The 27,831-nt window shown below is 34.7% G+C and overlaps 2 protein-coding genes across 8 annotated transcripts in view; one reads left to right on the top strand and one right to left on the bottom strand.

Annotated features, from left to right (window-relative positions):
* Positions 1–5,500, top strand: part of LOC149791287 (phosphatidylcholine transfer protein-like) — a 30,338-nt gene extending 24,838 nt beyond the window's left edge. The window contains exon 6 of the mRNA XM_089969809.1: positions 524–5,500. Coding sequence (XP_089825935.1) covers positions 524–598 — 75 coding nt within the window. The 3' untranslated portion in view covers positions 599–5,500. The remainder of the gene's footprint in view (positions 1–523) is intronic.
* A 1,899-nt stretch (positions 5,501–7,399) lies between these two features.
* LOC149791286 (uncharacterized) lies at positions 7,400–27,552 on the bottom strand. 7 transcript variants are annotated; one of them, XM_089969806.1, is made up of 8 exons: positions 27,415–27,517; positions 25,724–25,872; positions 19,242–19,359; positions 18,606–18,862; positions 16,765–16,900; positions 15,038–15,304; positions 9,572–9,692; positions 7,400–8,553 (listed from the first exon to the last, which is right to left on the bottom strand). In XM_089969806.1, the coding sequence occupies exons 3-8, from the start codon at positions 19,330–19,332 to the stop codon at positions 8,409–8,411; spliced, it is 1,017 nt and encodes a 338-aa protein (XP_089825932.1). In that variant the 5' UTR covers positions 19,333–19,359; positions 25,724–25,872; positions 27,415–27,517; the 3' UTR covers positions 7,400–8,408. The 7 variants fall into 7 exon arrangements, with proteins under 7 accessions (XP_089825932.1, XP_089825927.1, XP_089825930.1 ...); XM_089969801.1 differs by having other exon boundaries at positions 19,242–19,405; positions 27,415–27,516; XM_089969804.1 differs by having other exon boundaries at positions 19,242–19,387; positions 27,415–27,516.
* Between the last annotated feature and the right edge of the window lie 279 nt (positions 27,553–27,831).

The following is a 27,831-nucleotide window of genomic DNA, read 5'->3' as shown; positions in this document are numbered from 1 at the left end:
ACTTGTGCAGAAAAGGAAGGTCACTGTGGCTTATATTTGACTGGTTTAAGTTAAATTTTGGAGTGACCTAATGACCACCTAGTTATTTTGTGCAAGGCTTTGTAAATGTGGTTCTACTATGAGGCACAATACATGGTGGGGACTGGGGAATCTTGAGAACTATTACTTCATCACAGAAATTGGTTGTTATGGCCAGTATTGTATACTTTGTATGCTTGAATCATGAAATTAATGAGGACATGCATTGATGTTAGTATCAAACACACTCCCTTTCTGTCATGATTCCGGCACACATATTACTAAGCCATTGTGGCTACTATATATAAAAGAATGTTGTTTTAATATTAAGTGTCGTTTGTGCCCTTTCACAGAAGCTAAGATTTATCTGTCAAGGTCATATTAGCCTGAATTTATTTTCTGCATGATGATAGCTGTTTATAGTGGCTACTGGAAACCACTGAAAGCTTCATAGAGGTCAGCTATATAATAATCAGTGATTACATTCAGGTTTCTTCAATTCCAGACAGGTGTACCAGGGTTCTTGACCATGATGCAGAAAGCTTGTCGTGGTTACCCTGACTACCTCAGATCGAAATAACAGGCACCAGGCTCAAGTTGATGAGGACAGACTCCTTAAGGCACAATATATTATGTCAATATTTTACAGTCTATTTATATTTTTGGCAATGTGTGATTCCTTTGATTTATTTTATATGAATTTTATTACACTTTATATTAATTTTAAAAATTACATACTCATACGTTTAGTTACTGAGAATTTAAAAATGTTTTGCACAAATATGTTTAAATTGAGCATTTTTAAAAATCAATTTTATTGGGGGGAAGGGGACAATCAGTCATAAATATACAGCCTGTAGGTCTATTTGGGGGGACGGGGACAATCAGTCATAGCAAATACAGCCTATAGGTCTCTTTGGGGGGATGGGGACAATCAGTCTTAGCAAATACAGCCTATAGGTTTATTTGTGGGGAGGAGGACAATCAGTCATAGCAAATACAACCCATAGGCAACTTTTACATTGGCGAATTTTATTGAGGGAAATTAATTATATTGTTCAATACCACAAACCTTTTTAAAAATCAGTTCTCTATATAAATCACAGCCTCACTATAAAGCCATTCATTACAATGCAGTTCTTATTAAAAGGTGATTATGACGATGGATCCCATTTCATTATGTGATAAAATTAATTATATGCATCATGTACTTCATTACAATTTGGTCTCATTTTAAGGCATTATACACTATGGCTTACATGGATAGCATAATAATGAGGGAGTACTGAATAATATACTTCATTTTAAGGTACTATACAGTGGCTTCCTTATACAGCATTATAATGAGGGAGTTCTGAACAATATACTTCATTATAAGGTACTATAATGTGGCTTCCATGGACCACATTATAATAAATGAGTACTGAATAATATACATCATTTTAAGGTACTATACAGTGGCTTCCTTATGCAGTATGATAATGAGGGAGTACTGAATAATATACTTCATTATAAGGTACCTTACTGTGGCTTCCTTATACAGCATTATAATGAGGGAGTTCATATGATATACTTCATTATAAGGTACGATACTGTGGCTTCCATGTACCACATTATAATAAATGAGTACTGAATAATATACATCATTTTAAAGTACTATACAGTGGCTTCCTTATACAGCATTATAATGAGGGAGTTCTGAATAATATACTTCATTATAAGGTACTATAATATGGCTTCCATGGACCACATTATAATAAATGAGTACTGAATAATATATGTCATTTTAAGGTACTATACTGTGGCTTCCTTATACAGCATTATAATGAGGCAGTATTGAATAATATACTTCATTATAAGGTACCTTAGTGTAGCTTCCATAGACCACATTATAATGAGTACTGAATAATATACTTCATTATAAGTTTATCTCACTATTATGTAGTATACAGTGGCTTCCATAGACAGCATTATAATGAGGGAGTACTGAACAATATACTTTATCATAAGGTAGACTTACTATAAGGCAGTATATTCTATGGCTCTCATGGACAGAATAATAACAGGGGAGTACTGTATCATTTTGATGACAGCTTCTTTGGCCAGCTTTCTTAACAAAGAGCAGTAATTCATTGATATTTATGGCTGGTAGCAATTATCAGTTTTAATTTGACTGAACTCTATTCCTCGACCTGATACAATGAATTTACAGATTTTCAATATGTGCATGATTGAAAGAAAGGCACATGTAATCAAAAATAGACTTTACAAAGAGTTAACTCTTTCGTGCAGTTTCATTACATTCTGATGATGGATCTTGATAGAGTTAGCTCCCTTGTACAGGTTCATTACACTGATGTAATAATTGTTGTGATTGACGGAGATTTTGACATCCAAAGACATGATGATGGATCTGGATAGAGTTAGCTCCCCTGTGCAGTTTCATTACACTGATGTGATAATGTTTGGGATTCATGGAGATTTTGTCATCCTAAGACTTCTGATGACAGATTGGAAATCATGCTATTTTATGTAGGATCAGTATTTGTGAAATGTTGGAATATTTTACTGTTTGAAAATGAATATTTTTACATATCTGTGGCTTAGCAGAAATAACTTGAGAATTACAAGTTCAGGTAGATGTCTTTGTGGTTCTGTTAGTTGAATATCTATTCATCAAGTAAGGGTCATTAAATAAAAAGGTTTGGGGAAAGGTGCTCCATTTCCAACTGTCTGTAATGTAACATTAGAATGAGTATTCAAAGAGTCACCAATTTTACATAGGTTGAAGATCAAGACTCCTCTTGTGAAATACACAAATTATGTTGATGTGTAACTTTTTTTTCAGCAGGATACAATTATTAAGATAATGTAAGTTTTTTGTGACAGGTCTCGTGTACTTTTCATGACTGGTCTTTTGTACTTTTCATGACTGGTCTTGTGTACTTTTCATGAAAAGGTCTCGTGTAATTTTCATGACTGGTCTTGTGTACTTTTCATGACCGGTCTTGTGTACTGTTTATGAAAATGTCTCTAGTACTTTTTATTGATATGATCATTTTCTCTCCGAGATCTGCTATTGTGATTATTTAAATCATATTTTTTTCCCTTTGTATAATTTAAAAAGAAAAAACAGTAGTTGCAATCAGTTTTATGTCCAGTGTCTCTTCATAGTGCCTCTATATGCGTAGTTGACTGGGAACATCATATTATTGATGCTGTAATCTAATGATAGCACTTGCTTGCTCAGCACAGTAAGTGTTGATATTATTGATGTTTTGTTCATGTTACAAATTGATGTTCACATTACAGATTTGATGTTCATGTTATAAATGCGGTGTTCACCTTATAAATTTGATGTTCATGTTTTGTACTGTTGTCTACTTGTATGGCAATAAGAACTTTCTTCTTGATCACTAAATATAATTAGTCAGAATGCATTAGACAATCCATTTCTAAAATAGTTTTTCTTTTCGTTAAGTCCTGATAAGGTTAATACTGTTTTATTGTTCACTCTTAGTAGAAAAATTAAACTTTATATTTCACTAATATATATGTAAAGTATGCAATTGTAATCCCCACCACCATCAAGCCCCCCCCCCCCATCTCTAACATATCTTTACAATAACCTGAATCCCACTCACATAGAGGGAATATTGTTGTTTATTTTCAAGGAACAATGAAATCAATTGTTAATTTATTGTTGCAGACATTTTCAGGGAAGAAGACATCAGATTTAGGGAACATTAGAACATAACCCTAGGGAATAACGGATTTAATTTTTGAGAAGATAGGGGAAAAGGTCTCAATATTTTCAAGACAGATGGGATGGGAACCTTCAATGAGGGCAATGCTTTGTAATAATGGCGAGTCCAAATGTACAAATGGTACCAACATGCAGGGAGCATAAATCTAAATTGATCTCTGGAAGTTGTCCAGTAGTCCTCCAGTGTAAGTTTATAATGAAGACTGTCATACACCATATATATACTCACTTATAATTGATCACTTGAAATTGACATGGTCCAGCAGTCCAGAAGCATAATGTTTCAATGAAGACTGTCTTATATCATATATACTCACTTATAATTGATCTCATCAAATTTACAAATCCATCAGTATAATTTTAAAATACTGATTGTCATATACCGTATATACTCACTTCTCAATCATTTCTTGGAATTAACATGGTACTGCAATCCAGTAAGTACAGTGCTGACTGTAATGTACCATACATACTCACTTATACTTGATCACCTTATATTGACCAGGTCATGTGGTCCAGCAGTATTATTTTACAATGTAGACTGTCATATAACGTACATACTCACTTATAATTGATCACCTGAAATAGACAAGGTCATGCAGCCGGGCAGTATTATTGTATGATGCAGACCATGATTATACCATATATACTAACTTATAATTGGTTTCTTGAAATTGACAAGGTCATGCAGTTGGGCAGTATAATTTATAAATGAAGACAATCATATAATGTATACACTCACTTATTATTAGTTCTTTGATACTAAGATGGTATAAAAGTATAATTTTATCATTAAGACTGTCTTATACCATAAATGTACACTTATAAATCATTCCAAATGCAAATAACATAACCTGCCATTGCAAAATGCAGTGCTGTTTGTTCTACTGATTACTCATAACAAACTTCCTACTGCAGATCTGGGTCTGTGCAGTTTATAGTCAGACACACCTTTTTAAGCGAATGTATAAGGTAATTACATAGAAAAGTGTGAAAAGCACATTGGGACCATGAAATACTAGTAAATGTATTTTAACTTTATATACATTGTGCATTTGTCTTTTTTAAAATATATTTTGCAATATTATAATGTCTCAAGTTGATGCAATTATTTTCTATTTATTTTCCTTTGTTTACCTTCAGTGTATACCTTGCAAGTATTCATCTTGCATTAATACAAAACAAACCAACTTCTTCATCAAAATGGTCATGTTCAGTAATGGCCTGTTAAATTAATTTATATACCAATGGAGAAATTTTACTCTTTACTACAGAGAGCACAAATTAATTTTGTTCTTTATTCACTCTGTGTATTATTCTCTAAGAGGATCAGTTGGAATTTCGTGTATAACCATTTTGTTTTGACTTGTCTTTAACTCCGATAAATGCCATCTGTCTTTTGTAACATTTTCCTAACATAAGATTTTACATTTCACTAAATATCTCCAAATTTTGTCAAAATCATTTTTGTAAAAAACTATTTTACTTAATGCTTTCATGGTAACTGTTTTTTCTTTTTTCCCCCCAGTTTTTCCAGCAGCCACATGCAATTAGAATACATTGATAAAATCTTGAATTTTCTTTAATGGAGTCTTTCCTACTCTCTGAAAAGAATTTTGAGGATTTCATCATATTAGATAAAGTTGTCAACTCATTTTTTTTATAATTAGAAAGGTTTCCATACATTAAATTTTAAAATAAAAATGTGATTTTGCATCCTTTCCATTATCATTACCTATGACAAAAATACTGATAGTATAATTTGAAGTATCCTAAGCAAGATAATATAAAATCTTACTTTGAGAATCTTAGTACAACCTGGCTATGACCCCTCATGTTAGTTATTTGTACGATTAAAATGGAGACAGTTTGCAGTTCTTCTCTTAGACATTCCAACAATGGTTCTTTCTTGCTAGTTTTGCTGTGGAGTGTCTTTCAGATTTTCTAGTGAATATTTTATAAATAATTTTCACATACAGATGGCTGAATAGTCACGATTTATAGACATGCTGTCATGGTCTTCAGTGGTTTTGTAGAAATATTGTCATGGTCTTGGATGATTCTCTTAGACTGGGAAAAATTGGAATTATAAGGAATAAATTATCCTGGTTTGGTATTTATCAAAGTGTAAATTTTCAATAATTTTGTAAAAGTTACACTTCGATAAGTACCATGCCATCGTCATTTCATCATATAATAATTTGTATTTGAATTGCTTTTCACAAAATTAAAGTGAATACAAAATTTGTCTGAAAGTAAATAATGTTCTAATTAATTTTGGGGCTTATTCCCAGATAAATTTACAGTATGACTTGACGTGATTTCACATACTGTACATCACGATAGACCTGGTGAGATGTCATGTTACATAGCAACAAACATATTGGGTCCTACATGATTAAAATCTCCTGGTAAGTGCTTAACAACGTCCAATACATGAAATATTTACATGATTAAAATCTCTCGGTAAGTGCTTAACAACGTCCAATACATGAAATATTTACATGATTAAAATCTCCCGGTAATTGCTTAACAACGTCCAATACATGAAATATTTACATGATTAAAATCTCCCGGTAAGTGCTTAACAACATCCAATACATGAAATATTTACATGATTAAAATCTCCCGGTAAGTGCTTAACAATGTCCAATACATGAAATATTTACATGATTAAAATCTCCTGGTAAGTGCTTAACAACGTCCAATACATGAAATATTTACATGATTAAAATCTCCCGGTAAGTGCTTAACAACGTCCAATACATGAAATATTTACATGATTAAAATCTCCCGGTAAGTGCTTAACAACATCCAATACATGATATATTTACATGATTAAAATCTCCCAGTAAGTGCTTAACAACATCCAATACATGAAATATTTACATGATTAAAATCTCCTGGTAAGTGCTTAACAATGTCCAGTAAGTGAAATATTTACTGGATCATAGCATGTGATGTACTTGCCTAGGAAGTGACCAGCTTGTTGCATAATAATTGGCATCAAATTAGTGTGTATTTTATATAATAATTCTGAATTGTTTTGTTGTATTTACCCCTACGTTTGACGGTAAAGGACTGGCCATATTCTGATTTAATATGGACGGTATAGAACTGGTGAATGACCATGTCATCTGAAGTTGAATGTCACGAATGATTTTTCCCACGCACATGACAAAGATATTGTATGGATTTCCAACCCTTTCTTTTCCGGTATTGGCCTAGTTGTCTCAAATCGTCATGACGTCAGTATGTCGTTTGATGCACTTTAATGATATCATTATTCTCAACACGACTTCCATAAAGTAAGTCAAAAAGCCACTGCCTGCATAGACCGTTTGATCCGGGGGCAAGCCTTGTGTTGTGGTTGCAGCCATGTTTGCAAAATGTGACAAAACATTAATAACAACTGTGCTAAAGTAGTCTTAATATTTCTACATTGTCTGTTACTTTCTTGAAATCTTTTGGAATCTTAACGGAAAAACAGCATCTTGCATTTTTTGTAACAAACTACGGACACATGGCATATCATAAGCTCAGATGACCTTCAAAATAACTGGACTTTAAATATCTTGAATTAGGCGCATTAGAGTAAACCACAGACCAATACTGTTAATTTGTTAATTATATATTTTAATTCAAGAATATATCTAACAAGAATGAAACAACGCAATATGATAATTAATTCAAATGATTCATTATTCCACCATGTTTTACAATGACAAACCACAAACAGACAGAAAAAGAGACATAACTAGGGAGTCAAGCCTTTGAAGATTAACTAGAGTATTTGCCCTTGGAAAGCAGAGAATTCATTTAGTAATGAAGTCGGAAAAAAATAGATGACAAAAATCGTATGGAGTTCCTTAGGAGTACCACGCTGCAAACTGGTGATAACTCGAGAACAATTGGTTGAGAAAAAAATCAGTGTAGAAATTTTAATCGAGACAAGGAAATCCCATTCTCGCAAAAGGCAATGTCATGTCTCTACTTTGAATTCTTTGTCATGATGCAAACCCCAAAATAGATTCTATTAAACGTCTGCTACTAGACAAGAATTTATAAGATAATTTTACTTTTAAAAGGTTACTACTTTATAACTTTCTAATATTTATTATTCGTTGCATTACATTTTCAGTAATCATGTTTTCTACTTCAAGATGGAAATAGTTGGCAAATTAAATAGCTTATTGTCATATAGGAAGGTGTATACTTTATCACATGCACTGCTGTTAATATTAGATCATTTAACAGTCAAATTATCAAACAGTTAGTTACATTCCAGAGCAAATTCTACCTTGTTTTAGCAAAGCTATCAAAAGCTATCATGCCCCCAATTATATGAAGTCAGTCGGTATGACAACAAATATTATATATATATATATATATATATATATATATATATATATATATATATATATATATATTTGTACACTGTACATGTCAAACAGAGTAATAAAATAAAAAGCAAAAACTAAGCCCATAATATTTTTGTAACGATAACAGACAGATAATCAATAAACCATAATATATTATTCCTAAACACTCTGTGTCATGTAGATGCATTTGATTTTCTCAACAGAGTACGTATAAGTGCTTCATTAGCTAAATATTAACGTTTTTATTCTGATTTGGCATCTGTCAGATCAACTTGTTTCCCTTTCCCGCCAAACACGTCTTCTCCATACACCCGATCCTTCTTTCGCAGGGTTCCGTGAAGCTTATCGAAGAACAGTGAATTAAAGCCGAAGTTGCAGTGAAAATACCTGTGAAACATGAAATATGGTTGTTAAACAAAAATTCACGTTCTCTTGGCAACTTTAGCTCAGCAAGTTAACTATATCTTTTGGATAGATAGACGTTTCAATTGTCATATTACTATCAATTTCCATTAAAAATAATAATAGCACCATAATAGAACTATTTGTAACTGAATTTTACCTACCCTGCCAATGTCTATAAAGGTGGTACTGTATGCTCTAACATTATTCAAGAAATCAAACTTTTATCTACACTGCCAGTACAGAGTGATTTTTAGAGTTAAGTAAACTTTCGTATACACTACCATTATAAAGTGATTATTAGAGTCAAGTAAAGTTTTATCTACACTGCCAATATAAAGTGATGACTAGAGTCAAGTAAAGTTTCACATATGCACTACCATTATAAAGTGATTACTAGAGTCAAGTAAAGTTTCATCTACACTGCCAATATAAAGTGATGACTAGAGTCAAGTAAAGTTTCATCTACACTGCCAATATAAAGTGATGACTAGAGTCTAGTAAAGTTTCATCTACACTGCCAATATAAAGTGATGACTAGAGTCAAGTAAAGTTTCATCTACACTGCCAATATAAAGTGATTACTCGAGTCTAGTAATGTTTATGTAAATTAAATGTATTTATTGTGTATCATATCAAAGAATGGAAGGTTCCTTCTGTTATCTTTAATATACTTAATGTATCCTAATATGCCTGACCCATCTTGACAGTGGCGCTACGAAGGGTGGTGGGGTGCCAGGCATAGTGTGTGCTGTGTTGATTTTTTTCCTTCTTTTTTGGCAGCAAATATTTTCATAATATTTCACTGTGACTTTAGTCTAACCAGAGCAATTCTTCATAATTCTTATTTGTGAGAGGAAAGGTGGAGGTTGGCAACTGAATTAAAACCTGTTCTCTGTAGCAAAGTAGGGGCACGACTTAAGTATATTGCCTCCTGGCACCTCTAACCCTCGCATCGCCACTACATCTTTTTGTTGTATATTTCAATATGAATGGTGGTTACCGGTGATGGTCGTCATGGAACATAGATGACGGTTGCCATGGCCACAAGGCATCCATTTTTATCCCCGAATGGTCAATCATGCCGTAGTAGTAACCGTACAGTAACATTGTTACAAAGACACCTGTAAAATGAGCATTGTTGAGAGAATATCCGGACATTGTTGGAAATTTTAATCTAGGTATTTCTTGCAAGAAATACTTCTTATCATATGAAAATAATACAGTAATTTGTGCTTTTATCACAACTTTTAGTTTTAAACTCATTTCACAAAGTACAAAAGCCATTAACTATTATTGAAAGTAAACGCTATCATTGTGTAAAAATATTTTCCTTGATATGGAAAGAAATGCAGTTTGTTTTTTTATCTCAAGAAAACACCAAATTCTCATAAAACACATAGAAGCTCAAGTCTTTGATGTGCTTTACTTGTAAATGATGAACAGAAGGATAGAAAGCGACGTAAATTGTAAAACGTGAATTATTTAGCATGCAATTTATTGAATATTGTGAGCATTAAAACAAATGACGATCCATAGCCAACTTTTCCCCAAATCAGGGACCGACCATTTAATGTTCGGAAGAGGGGAGGGGCTGAATTTGTTTGGGGGGGTATGGTTGGACCTTTAGAATACTGTTTTTGTTGCTCTACACCATGAAGAACAAGCTAATGTGCTAAATTAAAAGTCTGCAGTCTTGACTTGTCCCTACGCTATGAAGAACAATATGAAAAGTTAGATGTATGCAGTATTGACTCATCTCTACACCATGAAGAACAATCTAACGTGCTAAATTAGAAGTGTGCTGCTTTGACTCGTCTCTACGCCATGAAGAACAATCTAAAGTGCTAAATTAGAAGTGTGCTGTTTTGACTCATCTCTACGCCATGAAGAACAATCTAAAGTGCTAAATTAGAAGTGTGCTGTTTTGACTCGTCTCTACGCCATGAAGAACAATCTAAATTGCTAAATTAGAAGTGTGCTGTTTTGACTCCATGAAGAACAATCTAAAGTGCTAAATTAGAAGTGAACTGTCTTGACTCATCAGTCATTACATATTATACATGTCAGCCAAATACTGTTTATTTACTCCCATTTAAGTGTAAGGAAAATGGTATGTCATGATCCAGAAACTTTTTTGGGGACACAAGAGTTAATATATAGGTACTAGAAGGCAGAATGCAATTAGATGTGGGGTTAAAACAAAACAAGTAGATAAAATGACTGACAATGACCGGCATATTTGCTCTAGTTTATGAATTTGATGATATGTGAAAATCAGCGACATGTAAGTAACGGAATAAAGTATTAAGGAATTATCAGGCCGTGCTATTCAACATATATACAATGAAAACCTTTATAGACTGTTGAAACATTTTGTCGACTACACTTCAAAATCTGACAGTGATGATCTGTCAACAGAAACAGCAAAATCTGTGACATTGTATTTTGACAGAATCAGTTAAACTAAACAGACTTGATGTTAAATAACTTGTTTTGAAATTTAACAGATCAGTTTGTACCAGAGTTAGTAAATCAATGTGTACAAGAGCTAGCAAGTCAGTATGAACCAGAGTTAGTAAATCAGTGTGTACCAGAGTTAGTAAATAAGTATGTACAGTGTGTACTAGAGTTAGTAAATCAGTGTACCAGAGTTAGTAAATCAGTATGTACCAGAGTTAGTAAATCAGTATGCACCAGAGCTAGTGAATCAGTGTGTACCAGAGTTAATAAATCAGTATGTACGAGAGGTAGTAAATCATTGTGTACCAGCATTAGTGAATCAATGTGTACCAGAGTTAGTAAATCAGTATGTACCAGAGTTAGTAAATCAGTGTGTACCATAGTAAATTCATTATACAAGTTTCCTGTTTACTTTCACATGCGATAACTGAATGTAACATATATTTACATGGATAACACACAACAACAACATAGATTTAGAACTATTATAAATAACCAGTAATTATATTAACCTACCTCCAAGGCATTATTGGAAATTCATAACAGTACATAATGAAGAGGATATAGTGGGTTCCAGGGACGTCAGGATTAGCTAGCAATCAGTGTCACCAAAATGGGGGTAAATTAGTTGCAGAAGTTACTTGGGAATTTGAGATAAGAAAATAGAACAATGTTTACGATAATATTTTTACAGCAGATTATGAAATAAGCTGCATATACATCTTTTACAGGATAACAGGGCAGACAAGTGTTTGACAGTAGAAATAGAAATATTAAATTAGAGTATCGGGTCTTACGCAATCTGCATTTTTGGTGTTCAAATAATTGCCTGTTTTCGCTGTTCAAGACAAATGAATAACAACGATAAGATGTCAGAAATATATCCCAGATTCAAAGGTCAGCCTTGGCTACACCGCTAAAGGTGACTATATATTTTTGTTGTCAAGTAATAACGTGATGAGATTGGAGAGCTTTATTGATTACAACAATATCTTGATCAAAAATCATCCGATAGGAATACTGCTTAAAGATATGATTCCAGTGATTGAAGAGCACCCTCTATCAATTAGTCCAAAGATAAACAACGAAAAAAACCGAAAAGAATGTGTTCAAACTATACAGAGAAGAAGGCCAAAATTACAGGAATTACAAGAAAATGATCCTATATAAAGTAACAGTTGTTGATATTCATTATGATAACTGTAGAAGCTGGCATTGTTTTCTTTTTGAAAATAGTCAATGCATTCTTATCCTTATTGTTGCAGTGTCTACATTTCTGCTCAAAGGTAAAAACAACACACCAATTAATTAATAGAAGAAGGAAAACTTCACGATCAGCCAAGCAAGAGAAACAACCTCTCCAGCAGTTTCAAAAGCCAACCTATTACACTGCCATTGATGAAATATAATTGTACTATTGTCGTTATGTAAAGCTGTTACAAATATTTGTCAATATTTTTCATGCCTTATCTTGATATGCCACCAATGATTTTGTGACACCTTTTCACATCACCACTTCCACCAGCACCTGCTCTTCCTCGGCATCATTTAAAAACTTTTACCAGATTTACCATAGACATAATCATACCCATAATGCAATAATCGGAGTAATTGTCATACTTTCATTTGCCCTCGTACCTCAGAGTAACTTTTTAATTTATGCTTCTGATGTTATCTCTATAAAAATGTTCCTGTATTCTGTTAAATATCCAAATATATGTGCTCTTCAACTTTCCAATAGTTCTTGCAATTTAACTTTTCAGAATTCTATATCTCTTTATTTTTATCTTTATTTATGTCCTCTTTAGATCTGTCGTATCTTTTACCATTTTATTTGGCATGTTCTTATTACCAAACTGTCAACTGCTTCAACATCTACATAACCTCTTGTTTTTTGTCTCGCGAAGTAAATAATATGTACTCATCAGAGAGAGATTTTCCACTTTTAATTCGTTCGTTTTTAATCATCCATTAAAGTTCCAGATGTTCTTACTTACATGTCAAATGGTCCATTCGTACTGATTGCTTGCATCTCTGATTCATTGGGAATTATCACTGATTGTCTAACAGTAACATTTCCTTACAGATTATTGTGTAATATTTATTTTGTATCTGCAATGGGGTTTTTGTCATATCTTTAACGGTTTCATTTTCTCGACTAACAAATGCTTCTCTTCCCTGGTCTACATTTTTAAACCTTCTATACTTAGTTCTTTTACAAGACTAAAACACAGACTACTGTAGTAATTGATATCCTATAATAGTCTGATGACACGGAGATAGCGGTTACTGCATCAATGACAACAAAGACAACAGAGCAAATAATCACAAATGAGCTGAGAACATTGAGATCAAGTGAAGGTAATGTACAAAATATTGATGTAGATGGTATAAAGTAGGCAGTATTTGGAAAGAAATTCAGAATACCTCTTGACTTCCTGATGCTAACAGGTGATTGTCATTGTATTCTTTATTTTTCTTCATCAAGATTTGAGATTTACCATTACACTGGACAAGCTTCAAAAGTTACTGAAGGAGACAACAGAAATTACTAATAGGATTATATTTGTCTCTAGTATTATGACTCTGCTTATTATTTATTTGACGAATAAAAACATACGCTTCTCAGTAAGATGGATGTTAACAATTTGTACATGAATTGCATCATATCTGTGTTGGTTTGAAAGGTACACATGATAATGGACTACAATGTCAATGTCATAAGCTAATCTAAAATATATCTTCCAGGTATTATTTTTCAACATTTATAAAGCACTCCAACACTAACAAATGGTAGTCATCCAATCCACAACTATAAAACACTCCAACACACTCAAATGTTCATCAGCCAATACACAACTATAAAACACTCCAACACACGCCAATGATCATTAGCCAATCTACAACTATAAAACACACGAACATACACAAATGATCATCGGCAGCCAATCCACAAGAAACCAATATGGGGGTGGGGGGGCGGGATATCATCATTACATCAAGAGGAAGACTAATTGTGGTACCTAATTTACATCAAGAAGAGAACACCGTCCTGATACCCAGAGAACCATTTTATACAAGATTTGAAAACTAGCAAAGCATGATTATATATGGTGTTTAAAAGAGTATTATAACATCATGATATGTGGTGTTTCTAAAGCGCATTATAGCATCATTCTGTCTGGTGTTTAATGTGTTTAAAAGAGTATTATAACATCATATGTGGTGTTTCTAAAGCGCATTATAGCATCATTCTGTCTGGTGTTTAATGTGTTTAAAAGAGTATTATAACATCATTATATGTGGTGTTTCTAAAGCGCATTATAGCATCATTCTGTCTGGTGTTTAAAGGAGACTCTCAACATTATATCTGGTGTTTTAAGAGCATCATAACATTATTATAAATGGTGTTTTTAGACAGCAGTATACAATAATTATATGTGGTGTTACGAACTGTTGTAACAAAATGATTAAAATTTACATGAAAATTTGCAGTTTTATCCTTAACACTGCAACATCAAAAGAAGGAAGTTTGTTCAACATAATGGTTTCTTTACAATCTCTCTGTGTCTACTATATGTCTTCTGCTTTCCTGTACTGTAAAATTTGTCAGTTTATGAAACATAAGTTTTTGGAACATTGCATGTCAATTTTCCTCACGCTAAAACCTGAGTATATGTCAGTAACAAAATCTTAACATTGCTGGGATTATGCCAGTTTATATTTCTTTATTAAACCAGGAAGCTAAGTAGTATAATACATAGTGAGTGAAGACAGTATTTGAATTGAATACATTAGGTCGCTTGTAATTACGTAATAATAACGACAAGCACGACGGGATTTTATAACTATCGTGCCTGGTCTATTTTGAAATTTATTGGTACAATTCCAAGAATTACTTTTCAAATTGTAATTAATTTTGAGATTTAGCAGGATAGCAACTTATTACTAAGACTTTGTCCTCTTTAATCAATTCATATGAAGTTAATTTTTAACCCATACTTACCAGCATGCAATGGTACAGTGAACGCTGGCAGGGCCAGGACTACTTGATATGTGGTAAACTCAAACGGGTGCATGGCCACAGTGCTGAAAGCGGTGGGGCTCCCATATCGATGGTGGACCTTATGGATCTTCCTGTACAGGTAGGGATTGTGGAACAAACGGTGGAGATAGTAGCTGACGGCTTCGTTATACATATAGAGAGCAAAGACAGAGAAAATAAGGTACGCCCATCCGACTTCAGAAACGCTTGTATACAGACTGCATTTTCCTTAAAGAAACATAAGAAAGAGCAATGGGTGTCGGCCATGGTTTACCCAACATTGGAAAGAAATTTCTTGCAAAGTGCGAAAATGGTTTGGAAATCGCGTGTACATAGATAGCAAGGTTTCTATTTTAGTTGAACACGCAGAGTGCATTGTAATAGGCTATTTCAGAGATTCTAGCCGAACGTTGATTTATTTTCTTTACGGAAAGTTCACACAAGCAAATCAAGCGGACATGATAACAAAAGCTGATTTGAGTTGCATTCTGGCGTTCTTTCGCTGTAATAATGTAGACAGAATGCATAAAGACAGCAAAGTGTTAATCTCATGAAATGTGACATGATATACGCATACAGCCATTCAACTCTCAAAGACCAAAGGTTGGTGGAAATTACAAAATCATTTAACACTGCTTTCCAAAAAATTGTTCTCCTAAAACTGGACGGCACATTTGCAAACTTATATCATGCATTTACACAGACCTTTAACACATTTGCAAACTTATGTCATGCATTTACACAGACCTTTAACACATTTAGCAGCAGCTTTTCATGCATTTACACAGAGAACAAAAAGACAACCGGATATTGATAAAATTGCACAAGGATACGCATATCCTTCAAGATTAATCAATATTCATGTGTTAACATAAGTACTACATGAAATTCGTGAGATCCAAAATAATGACTTTTTGTAAATGTTCGTACCAACTGACACAATGACCGTGAAGAAAACACCTTTTCGGAACTTTTCTTCAGTGTTCGTCACGTGAAACCTCACAAACAAATATCATTAAGGCATTATTTTGCTGCCATTGAAACCTACCCAGAAACGCAGCTCAAAGTTTTTTAATAGGGAGCAAAGGTGAATTTACTAAAGTCTCCACTGCCGATTCTAAAATCTTTCACACATGTTTCACTTTTGGCCGCCATGGAAACAAAATGTCTGATTTTAACCGCCCAGTATGTAGCCATAATTTTTACAAATGATTTAGTGATCTTCTAAAGTACGGTTAACATTTCTATTAGATGTTCTCTATTTCTATTAGATGTTCTCTATTTCTATTAGATGTTATCCATTTCTATTTCATGTTATCCATTTCTATTAGATGTTATCCATTTCTATTAGATGTTCTCCATTTCTATTTCATGTTATCCATTTCTACTAAATGTTCTCCATTTCTATTAGATATTATCCATTTCTATTAGATGTTATCCATTTCTATTAGATGTTCTTACGCTTTGTGGATTGAAGATAAACCAGATAATGGAGTGAATAAGATGACAGATCGAAGAGTTCGTCTACATTAGAACTACCTTCATGCTTTTGTAGATCTAATTTTCTTTTAATTTGTGACTTTGGTAAATAGCGTGAATACGTTCGAAAAGAGCACATTATAAAAGTATACGACCTGGATTTTGATACTGTTACAAATATACTGATAACAAGAAAAACAAGAGCGTACCCCCATTCATGATATAGCACGATACGAACCCAGAACCTGTGGAGCCCAGTAGCATGTTGAAGGACCCCAGCATTATTTCGTGTCTCTCATTATCCCAAGTTAACCACCTATCTGGTTGGCATTTCCACTCGTTGGCCTGGAAAAGTTTAAATGAATAATGAACAAACATTACAACCTACGTTCAACGTAGATCCCGCGTTATTCAAGATTCCAATAAGGTGTCCGTCGACTTGAAACCTTCATGCATGTTTGTGTATCATCCATGTCATAACTAGATAACAGTATCGATCTCTGCATGTTTGTGTATCATCCATGTCATAACTAGATAACAGTATCAATCTCTGCATGTTTGTGTATCATCCATGTCATAACTAGATAACAGTATCGATCTCTGCATGTTTGTCTATCATCCATGTCATAACTAGATAACAGTATCGATCTCTGCATGTTTGTGTACGATCCATGTCATAACTAGATAACAGTATCGATCTCTGCATGTTTGTGTATCATCCATGTCATAATTAGATAACAGGATCGATCTCTGCATGTTTGTGTATCATCCATGTCATAACTAGATAACATTATCGATCTCTGCATGTTTGTGTATCATCCATGTCATAACTAGATAACAGTATCGATCTATGCATGTTTGTGTATTATCCATGTCATAACTAGATAACAGTATCGATCTCTGCATGTTTGTGTATCATCCATGTCATAACTAGATAACAGTATCGATCTCTGCTTGTTTGTGTATCATCCATGTCATAACTAGATAACAGTATCGATCTCTGCATGTTTGTGTATTATCCATGTCATAACTAGATAACATTATCGATCTCTGCATGTTTGTGTATCATCCATGTCATAACTAGATAACAGTATCAATCTCTGCATGTTTGTGTATCATCCATGTCATAACTAGATAACAGTATCGATCTCTGCATTAATCACATCCTGTAAAACTAGAATTCTACAGATGCAATCATTGTTTCATTTTTTTAAAATATTCCTTTCGTTTTTGCGATGCGGTTTCTTTGACATTATAATCACAGTAGATATTTTTAGAGCAAGTGTTCAACAATTTTAAAGTTTTTTTTTATACAAGCAAACAACAATACTTGAATTCGTTCATCCTTCATTTCTCATAATTTAATAAGTACGCACAGGAAAATCATCAAACCTGATGAATTTAAGGGAACAATTGCACTCCACGCTGAGTCGACCATCGCAATTGATTCACCTAACATACATATGTCAAATTTATATAATTAATTTACAGTGAGTTAGTGAGTACGCCATATCTAAACATATAGCGCTAGATTTCAGACGAAAATGTCTACATTACGGTTCTAGCCAATGGTGAAACATTATTATCTAACACATGTAGCAGACATGGCTCTCTCTCTCTCTCTCTCTCTCTCTCTCTCTCTCTCTCTCTCATGTCAATTGTGTCTCAAATATGCCACCGTAATTAGACTGAATGGGTCGAATCAATGGAGTATCAATACGTCATAAAGAATATATAGAGTTTAGAGGGTCCATAGGAGTTACTTTTTTCAAGAGTCAATATCAATTAGGATTATTTGTGCTTCCACCTTTACATGATTTCTGGCGAACGCGGGGTCCATCAATCATTCCCCTACTCGACAATCTTGCAGGTTAAATTTCTATTCGTGTTCTGCAAGAGAACAGAGTTTAAGAAAGCCATTCTGGATATTTTTTACAATAGCTTTTGACTAATAATTATGGTTATTTCTCATCGTCCCAGACGCCTATAATCTTACAATCATGTGCCACTTTGCCTACGACCTTTTCACGTGCATCTAACATGAACCTACCTTGTGCCGCCTTTTGATGTAGAAATACCACTGAAATCCTCCGGCCATGCCATAGAACATGAGAAATGACGTTGATATTGCCAGAGCGAGGTACATATGGAGATTTTGCAAGCGGTAGTATTCCAGCAATGCAGTTACCGACGGAATGGGAACTGTTTTAGCCGTTGACAGAGTTCCATTCAATGAGGAATCCGTAGTATGAAGCCAAACACGTAGGTAATCCTTCCCAAGATACACTATCACAAGTAACCACTCTCCTGTAAATAGAATTGTTAAATAATCTGAATTGTACTTTACCACTCTTACTCCTTAAAGATAAAAGGCTAATCTATCGAAAGCAATTATTAAAAAAAGAATAATATGATATACATCTTAACATCCATCTTTATCCCGTATTACTGCGCAATTTTCTCTTCTATGAAATGAGAGCACTATTTTTAACAGTATTTATGATCTGCAAGCTATCCATTATAGTTAAAAATAAAACTCAACATAATTGCAAAATATCTAACAAGAACAGAAAAATAATGAAATTGATCTTACGTCATCCGATAAAAATTGAATTCGTCTTGTATACAAATCGGATTTAAATGTAGATCAATTAATATTTGCTAATATATCAAAACGGAAACTCACCTTGGGCCGCTGTTGCCAGGAAAAACACTAGCACCATGAAAACGGCTTTGGAAATGGTATCCTGCCAGTCTATTTTCGGTATTAACAACATGTTAATTTCCTAGAGTGGTCTTTTCAGCTCATAATAGTGTAAAAAATATGAATTTCTGTAAAATTATTACTTCCTGTACAAAAACAATAAATATATCAGTATATCAGATATTTGGCATCAACAAGTCGCATGTAAAAAGAAAAGAAATAAGCATATATATATATATATATATATATATATATATATATATATATATATACACACACACACACACACACATATACATATACGTGCGAAACTAGTATCTAGCTAATCTGGGCGCTTTCGACTTTTTAATTAGTCTTTTTCAAAGACAAATGCAAAACATCGACAGGACAAACAAATAAAACAGAAAAACGGTTATGTTTGCAAACCTTTACATGGCTGTTTCTACAAGAAATAAACCTTTTAACTTTATTATGTGTCAACTAGTTTATTTGAGCTTGTTGCTGATACTGGAAAATATTTGTACTGACCTAGAAATTGATGAGCCATCACGACATCTGTTATTTTATGTAACTTTATGTAAGCGCAGATTATATCCCGGATATTTCGTTGTTATAGTAGTCATAGGCTATTAAGCAAATTTAGAGACTTACTTAAAAGAAAATGTGTCGGCTGCAAAAGATAATTCTCTAACCTGTATGATAGTATTATTTGTATTAAATATAAATTCTGCCTATTAGTATCAAGCATTCTTCTATAGAATCCAGGGATAGCACTTTCCGTTCTGCCTGGTGTATATTTATAATTCTCTATATTTAATTCTATATACCTTGATTTCTTTCATAGGAATCTAAAATGACTGTGTTTATATATGAGAATTAATCACTTGGTCGTCATGTGAGTGTGTCTGCTACACACGAGTGCATATAACACCGATTTAGTAGCATCATTTTTTGGTGATGTATGCTTAGTCGTGAGGGAATATAGGCTCGTGTGTGCAGGCAAGGCGGTGGGTGCCGTTTACCAGTGGACCTGGGTTCATTCGAATATATATATATATATATATATATATATATATATATATATATATATATATATATATTCAGTAATTGATAACGATTACGGCGCAAATTCAAAACGGTTTCCCAACGTTTCAAGCTGAACAAGTTCTCCGACAGGAAAATAAAAACTTAGCATACACCAAACACAAAAACTTAACACAAAATTAAAACAATATTCTGGACTCCAACATGTTAGAATTACTGGAGGCAATTTACAACAAGAGATATAACAATACAAATTTGTACCAGAAAATATAGACGAGCGGGTTCTTGTTTATATTAGATAGCGAACTAGTATGTTTTGACCTGATTCTAGGTTGTGAACAAAGGACGGAAACAGCGGGGCGAGAGATCAAAACATTCTACTGGATAAATCAGTCACAATTATATAGTTCCAATACATTTTAGAGCATTTTCCCTTTTTGGTGGTGATACGAGAGTTGGATTCAAGCATTCTTGTGTTGATTTAAAACTAATTGTTTATTCTTTAGAATTTGAGCATTATGGTGTGGTTATCTGCGTTTTTTTCGGCGACAGTGCACAGTGAGTAATTAGGCATTTATAATAGTCCAGAAGTGAAATATGTGACCCAATGCACTGTACTTTATTTATAGTCCAGCATTTCAAGAAAAGGAATCAGATCACAATTACTAGTTCTGGTTTAATATCCAGTTCCGGTTCAATACCCACTAATGTAGTCCGTCCATTCTTAGAGTATTTTCCCCTGTCTCCTTTTGGTGGTGATACAAGAGACAGATTTTGTTATTCTTGGTATGAGTTTAAAGGTAATTGTTTATCCTTTATAATACGAGTTTATGGTGCGGTTGTCTGTGTGTGTTTCGATGACAGTGCATAGTGAGTAATAAGGCCTTGGTGATGATCCGGAAGTGAAGTATGTGTTCCATTGCACATTGCTTTGTTTATAGTCCAGTCTCTTGAAGAAATGCCAGCGAGCCTATGACAAAAACTTCACCGTGAGTTCATCTTTGAAGTTACTTTAGAATAAGATGTGATTTATTATTATTTAGACTACAATGGAATGTTCAGTACTTAGAAACAAATGTAGGGAATATATAGTACAATTTACTGTGATATGAGTCCAAGATTGGCTAAGAAAATATATCCCGGTAGAGTTATGCAAAGAGGTTCTGAAGGTAGGATGGACAAAATAATTGTGTCGGGATAATGGACGAGAACTATAATAATAATAATAATAATAATAATAATAATAATGACTACAATATCATAAAAAATATAATTACTTTGGTAGATATTAGCGCAAACTTGGCTTTAATTTTGATACTACTACAACGGTAAGGCTAGATTATTTTTTTTTTGTTGGCCAAACTCCCCATGAGTTAAAGATTTTAGTATCCTGCATCATTCCTTACGTGTACGTTCTATGTCTGTCCACCCCCACCCCAACCCCGTTAGATTCACTCGGACTCGACTGAATGTCCATTCGAGTTTTAGTGGTTGGAGACTTTCTCGTTGATTTTGTTGCGAATGTGGCTTTTATGATTGTTTATTTGCTTTTTAAAGCGATGGTTTCGCAAACGTGTTGAATGGCACATATCTGTATTGATATGCCGTGTCAACATCCTCATCCTAAATTCTGATTGATCATCGAGTTAGCTCCTTTGTTCAACTTTGAAAGATTTGGTTTCTGTCATATGTTTACAAAGTAGGCAACGTTTGTCTTTGCAACGATATATATATATATATATATATATATATATATATATATATATATATATATATATATATATATATATATATATATATATCTTCATACCAAATACCACCCCACTCCCTCCAATCGGTCTTGACAACTTTTCAGTTAACGTGCGCGCTACTATACACGATTACATTCAGACACAAAGCGTGAATTTACTACCTCTATAGTCTAGGTGAGTTAGTTTTTAATGTACGCCGGGTAGAACATTAATTAACGAGCATATAATTTTCAGAAAAAGTTATAATAATAATAATAATAATAATAATAATAAAGAAACATGACTGCGTGTGCCTTTCTATGTTCTTCTGCTCTCGTAAGTTAAAATTAATGTTTATCGATCATGTCGTGAACGATCCAGATTTTTAACCTTCGAATTCGTGAACAAATGTACGGTTTAACGAAAGGATTATAATTATAGACAGCTGTTCATCGCAAAACACTGACGATTTATTTTATGACAAGATAAAAAAGGCCATCTGCTTTGTCATGAACCAGCAAAAATGTCACCATGACAGTATAAAAAATACAAGACGGAAAAATACCTTATACTTGTCGATTTGTTATGGCCATGTTCGTTGAAACAGTTACATGTATTTCAAACTTATACAGGAGTTGCTTAAGTAATATCAATCGACTAAGCCTACGGAGCAGCTCAAAGTCCAATCTCCACTGCACACAGGTCACATATGTGATACACGAGGCTGTAAAATTCAACTGCAAACAACACGTAAAACAAACAAACAAGCAAGCACAACGATATGTCAAATTTATCTGTTGAAATTATTTGTCTTTCATAATTTGCAATGAGTTTTTTTTAAAATATAGGAATATGTATCAATAGATAATATTATTTTACAACTCTTACCATTCCTACAAAAGTACCATTACCATCACAGTTACTAAAATATGGGAGATATAATGATAATTATCTTCAGTGGCATTTATAAAAAGAAACACGTCATTATTCACTTTCAATATTCAACCTTGTATTACTTTCATTTGTAAATTTTCTGTTTAAAATCATGAATTTAGCTAATACTGGTGAAAGCAACAAAACTGAGTTCAAGCTAAATTTTAAAATGAGTGGTTGAAATTCTCATAGAAATATGAAAACGAAGATATTTAATACTAGCAACATTTCTGTGAATTTACACCACCTACCCTCAGACTGAAATCACGCACAACATGTGTCAGATTTACCTGCACATCAGTACACTCATTTACCCATTGTGTCAATAAAAAAGTAAGTTCTCAAAATATTAAAGAACTAATTACAAACGAATAACAAATTTTAAGTACATGGTATTATTTCTGGTCTACTGTGGCAATGCAAAATCAAACTGCACCGTAGTTTTGATTATCCGTATGAATCTCAAGTGTTGTTTCGTTGGGTTTAACACCATGTTTCAGCTATACATGGCGGACAGTATATTTGGTGGAGGATGAACCCGGGAACGATGTACTACATCCCCTTCTCGCAACTCCTTGGTCTGGAGAGGGATGGGCTCCACCAGACGACTTTTGCCGAAGACAGACTGATAATGCTGAGCAGTCTGATAAAGAATAACAGCATAAAGGCATTCCAAATTGTGAAAGACCTCATCAGACAGAAACAACCAAGAGCCAGTACCATTCAAGATAAAAATGGAAAATGCCTCACAGAAGCGAGTCACATTGCAGAAAGATGGACTGAGTATTGCCAAGAACTCTACAACCATCAGTCCACAGGAGACCCAGAGGTGCTTTAAGTTCCAAACTCCTCAAATGATGATGACTTCCCCATTCTCAAAGAAGAGGTGGAGTCAGCAATAAGGGCACTGAAGAATAGGAAGGCAGCTGGAGTAAACAACATCCCAGCTGAACTTACCAAGAATGGGGAGGGGAATCAGTGAAAGACCTGCTAACAAAAATCTGCAACAATATCTGGCAGACAGGTGAATGGCCAGCACAATGGACCCAGTCACTGATTATAACACTCCCCCCAAATGGCAATCTCCAGCTGTGCCAAAATTACAGAACTATCAGTTTGATCAGCCATGCTAGTAAGGTAATGCTGAAGATCATCTTGAACAGACTGAAACCAAAAGCAGAAGAAATAATCGCTGAAGAACAGGCTGGGTTCCGGTGTGGAAGAATGGAAAAAGCACAACAGAACAAATATTCAATCTCAGGGTTCTGTGTGAAAAGTACTCGCCACACCAACAAGACATCTATCATGTGTTCACAGATTTCAAGAAGGCCTTTGACAGAGTGTGGAATGAGGCGTTGTGGGCCACAGTGAAGAAGTATAACATGGGTCAAACGTTAACCAATACCATCAAGCAGCTGTACGCCAAGGCTACCTGTGCAGTAATCGCCCAAGGTTATGTGGGGGACTGGTTCCAGACAACAGTGGGAGTGCGTCAAGGCTGTCTCCTCTCACCCACGTTTTTCAACATCTACTTAGAGCGCATCATGAGCGAAGCCCTGGAAAGCCACTGCTGGACAGTCAGCACTGGAGGGCGTAACATCACCAACCTCCGCTTTGCAGACGACATTGATGGGCTGGCAGGCAGTGAAGACGAGCCTGCCACCTTAGTGAAGAACCTGGATGAAACATCTTCCAGATTTGACATGGAGATAAGCGCTGAGAAGAAAAAGCTGATGACAAACTGTGGCAAACAAATCTCAATCAAGATTAAAGTCAGAGGACATGAGCTGGAAACAGTGAGCCAGTTCAAATATCTTGGTTCCATAATCACTAAAGAGGGATCAAGAGCAGAAATTTTGTCAAGAGCAACACACACAATGACAGCTATGTCAAAGCTAAGACCTATCTAGAGAGACAAGAATATCTGTCTGAAAACTAAAATCAGACTAATGCGAGCTCTAGTCATCTCACTCTTTTTGTACTCATGTGAGGCCTGGACCCTGACAGCAGAATTACAACGGAGAACCCAGGCACTTGAAATGAGATGCTACAGAACCATCCTTGGTATCTCTTACATGGACCACATCACAAATGAAGAAGTGCGTAACACCATCAGGCGCGAAGTAGGTCAATATGAGGACCTCTTCACCACCGTCAAAACAGAAAGCTGAAATGGTATGGCCATGTCACTAGAGCCAACAGTCTATCACAACAGCCCTACAGGGCAGCGTCCAGGGTGGCAGAAGGAGAGGTAGACAGAGAAAAATGTGGACTGATAACATCACAGAGTGGACCAGGAAAAGTTTTGCGGAGACACAGGCATTGGCACATGATCGAGACAAGTGGAAGGAACTGGTCAGATGTTCAGCAGCACAGTGCCTCGACGACCACACTAGGTCAGGAGACTGATGAAGAAGATGAAGAACCCGGGAAGACCCAGAAAGAAATACTGACCAACGGAAAGCTCTGGCAAATCGCAAGAGTCAAGATTTGTACGGTTTACTACTGCCATATCTCAAGTGTCAAGCTTTATATGTACTGCGATACTGCACGTATTGCGACTTTAAAATTATTTTATTTAGGTATGTATTTTATATATTTTTAATGTCTATATCTTCAAGAACATTAGGGTTAATTAAAAATGAAATCACACTTGAATTTTATCACAGACTTGATTGATGATATGAGAGGCAATCATGGAGGAATATTTTCTAATGAACTATTTTTCGACCCCCATTAGCACAGAGGTTAGCGTACCGGATTTGCGACCCAAAGGGTGTCAGTTCAATCGTGCCTCTGGATCAGCCAGTTAGCCAACTGTTGTGTGCCTTTTGGCGAGGCACTTTACTCCAATTACCTTGGAACTCAGTACCCTACAATGTGTTGCTGTGCCGAAAAACACCAAACTAAACAAAACGAATTAAAATGTTATAAATTTAAATTGTCAATAATCGCAACATAACGGAAAAACTCTGACTTTATTTGAAGGATTCAATTCAAAAGACTTTACTCCAAAATGATTCTTATACTGTAAGAAATTAATGTTTTAAAGTATTTCGGTGTTTAAAAGTTTGCAGCATCAGTTAGTATTCTGTTTATTGTGGTACAAAATCTAACAACAAAGACATAAATTACAGATGACATCAATTATTCTTTATAATTTAGGTTACTTTATTCTCTGTCTCTGTCTTTCTCTGTCTGTCTGTCTATCTCTCTCTCTCTCTCTCTCTGAACCATCGTAGCAAGATACGGGCCAAAATATATGAAAAGACGAGCGTAGAGTATTTTCCTATGTGTCATGCCACGATGTCTCTCGACTTGTGAAAGATGGTACAAGTTAGGTCAAACCGACCAAAGTAGGAGAGAGAGAGAGAGAGAGAGATTGTTTTATGGTCGGTAGTACTGTTCTTAAAACAGAATAATGACTTAGATCAACTGTAAATATAATAACATATTTTAATTACCCCTCGTTGGTTCGTCATTTCGCTTAGTTTCTATTCCACAATACTTTCCATGAGCGTTCATGTATGACTGAGCGACCTATGTGTTGGTAGTGCTCTACTTTCTTTCTTAAAACCATTAAGTGTGTCTCATATTGATTTAATCAATGTGAATAAAAATAGAAACTCAAAAAAGAAAACAATCAACTTATCAATATGCAAAGGTGATTGAAATCAATGCCGTCAGTATAGTATATGTCATACACAATATCAAGTTGGACTTTGTGATATTGACAGATGTAAGATGTTTTCTAGCAAAACTAGTCCTTGCTATTATCACTACTTTTCTAATCTTAAAGTGGTTCGTAAATACATCGTATGTTTAACTTGACTTAAAATACGGTAAAAGGAAATCTATTTCTTTCTCTATGAGCCTCGCTAGTGTAGTTGGTAGTTAAACGCCGTATTTCAAGACTAAAAGTCGTATTTCAAGACTCCGGAACAGCCCAGATCAAGCGACGCAGAAGAATACCAGTTCCTATTCCCTTGGTACAATATAGTAAAACGACATGTTAAAAATCTCTCTCTCTCTCTCTCTCTCTCTCTCTCCAGAGCAACTAAATCGCTGCAAAGTAGCCGTGCTAATCATGCTGGATGTACAAGAGATCAACGGGTTCAATGGACCAACATATAAACTTCAATTCGAAAGGAGAGAGAGAGAGAGAGAGAGTATACTGTACAGCAGGGTTGCATAACCCAGGCCCGCAAACGTGTTCTGTCAGGCCCTCTGGGCAAATAAAAACAACACAGAAATCTGGCCCGTGAACAGTAATTATATTCAAGAAATTATTGTTTGCGGCCCTCGAGTGGTCTTAGAAAATGCAATCTGGCCCTTGGCCGAAAAAAGGTTATGCACCCCTGCTGTACCATCTGGAACGCTTACAAGGGTACACAGGTCCACAACAAAACGGGGTTAAAGACTAAATAGGGTCGACATTTCATACTTACCGTCGTGTCCTGACCTGGAAACATAGAAGCCGCTCATTCATGTATATATAGGAAGATCGGTATACTTCATTTATCTCGTGAATGTATGTTTTGACACTGTTATGCAATTTGAACTTCTAAAATACATTATAATGCTTTTATAGGGAACAGCGGACGGAAAAAATGATATAGCACCAGTTTATGTCGAAAGGAAAAATCCAAAAAGCATAAGAGCGTTCGTACGTGTGTATGTGTGACTGTGCGTGTGTGTGTGTGACTGACTGACTGACTTACCGCGCGCGTGTGTGTGTGTGTGTGTGTGTGTGTGTGTGTGTTGTGTGTGTGTGTGGAGAATAGAACAGAATATGTTCAGGTGTATAAATCAGTTATTTGCGTGAAGTGTTCGAATGTCGTTACACCTCAACCATTTAGCTAGAT

The sequence above is a fragment of the Sinohyriopsis cumingii genome, chromosome 9 (genome assembly GCF_028554795.1).
Source record: "Sinohyriopsis cumingii isolate HCF-2022 chromosome 9, ASM2855479v2, whole genome shotgun sequence".
NCBI classification, from domain to species: Eukaryota; Metazoa; Mollusca; class Bivalvia; order Unionida; family Unionidae; genus Sinohyriopsis; species Sinohyriopsis cumingii.
The sequence above is the reverse complement of the archived record's forward strand: the minus strand, read 5'-3'. Positions and strand labels throughout refer to the sequence as shown.

Excerpts from the sequence above, each read along its gene's own strand:
- LOC149791286 (XM_089969805.1), bottom strand. The coding sequence starts at position 19,332 with ATGTTGTTAATACCGAAAATAGACTGGCAGGATACCATTTCCAAAGCC. Across the intron at positions 15,305-16,764 it reads GTGCTATATCATGAATGGGG|GAAAATGCAGTCTGTATACA; the intron begins GTACGCTCTTGT and ends TGTTTCTTTAAG. Across the intron at positions 8,554-9,571 it reads TTCCATGACGACCATCACCG|GTATTTTCACTGCAACTTCG; the intron begins GTAACCACCATT and ends CATGTTTCACAG.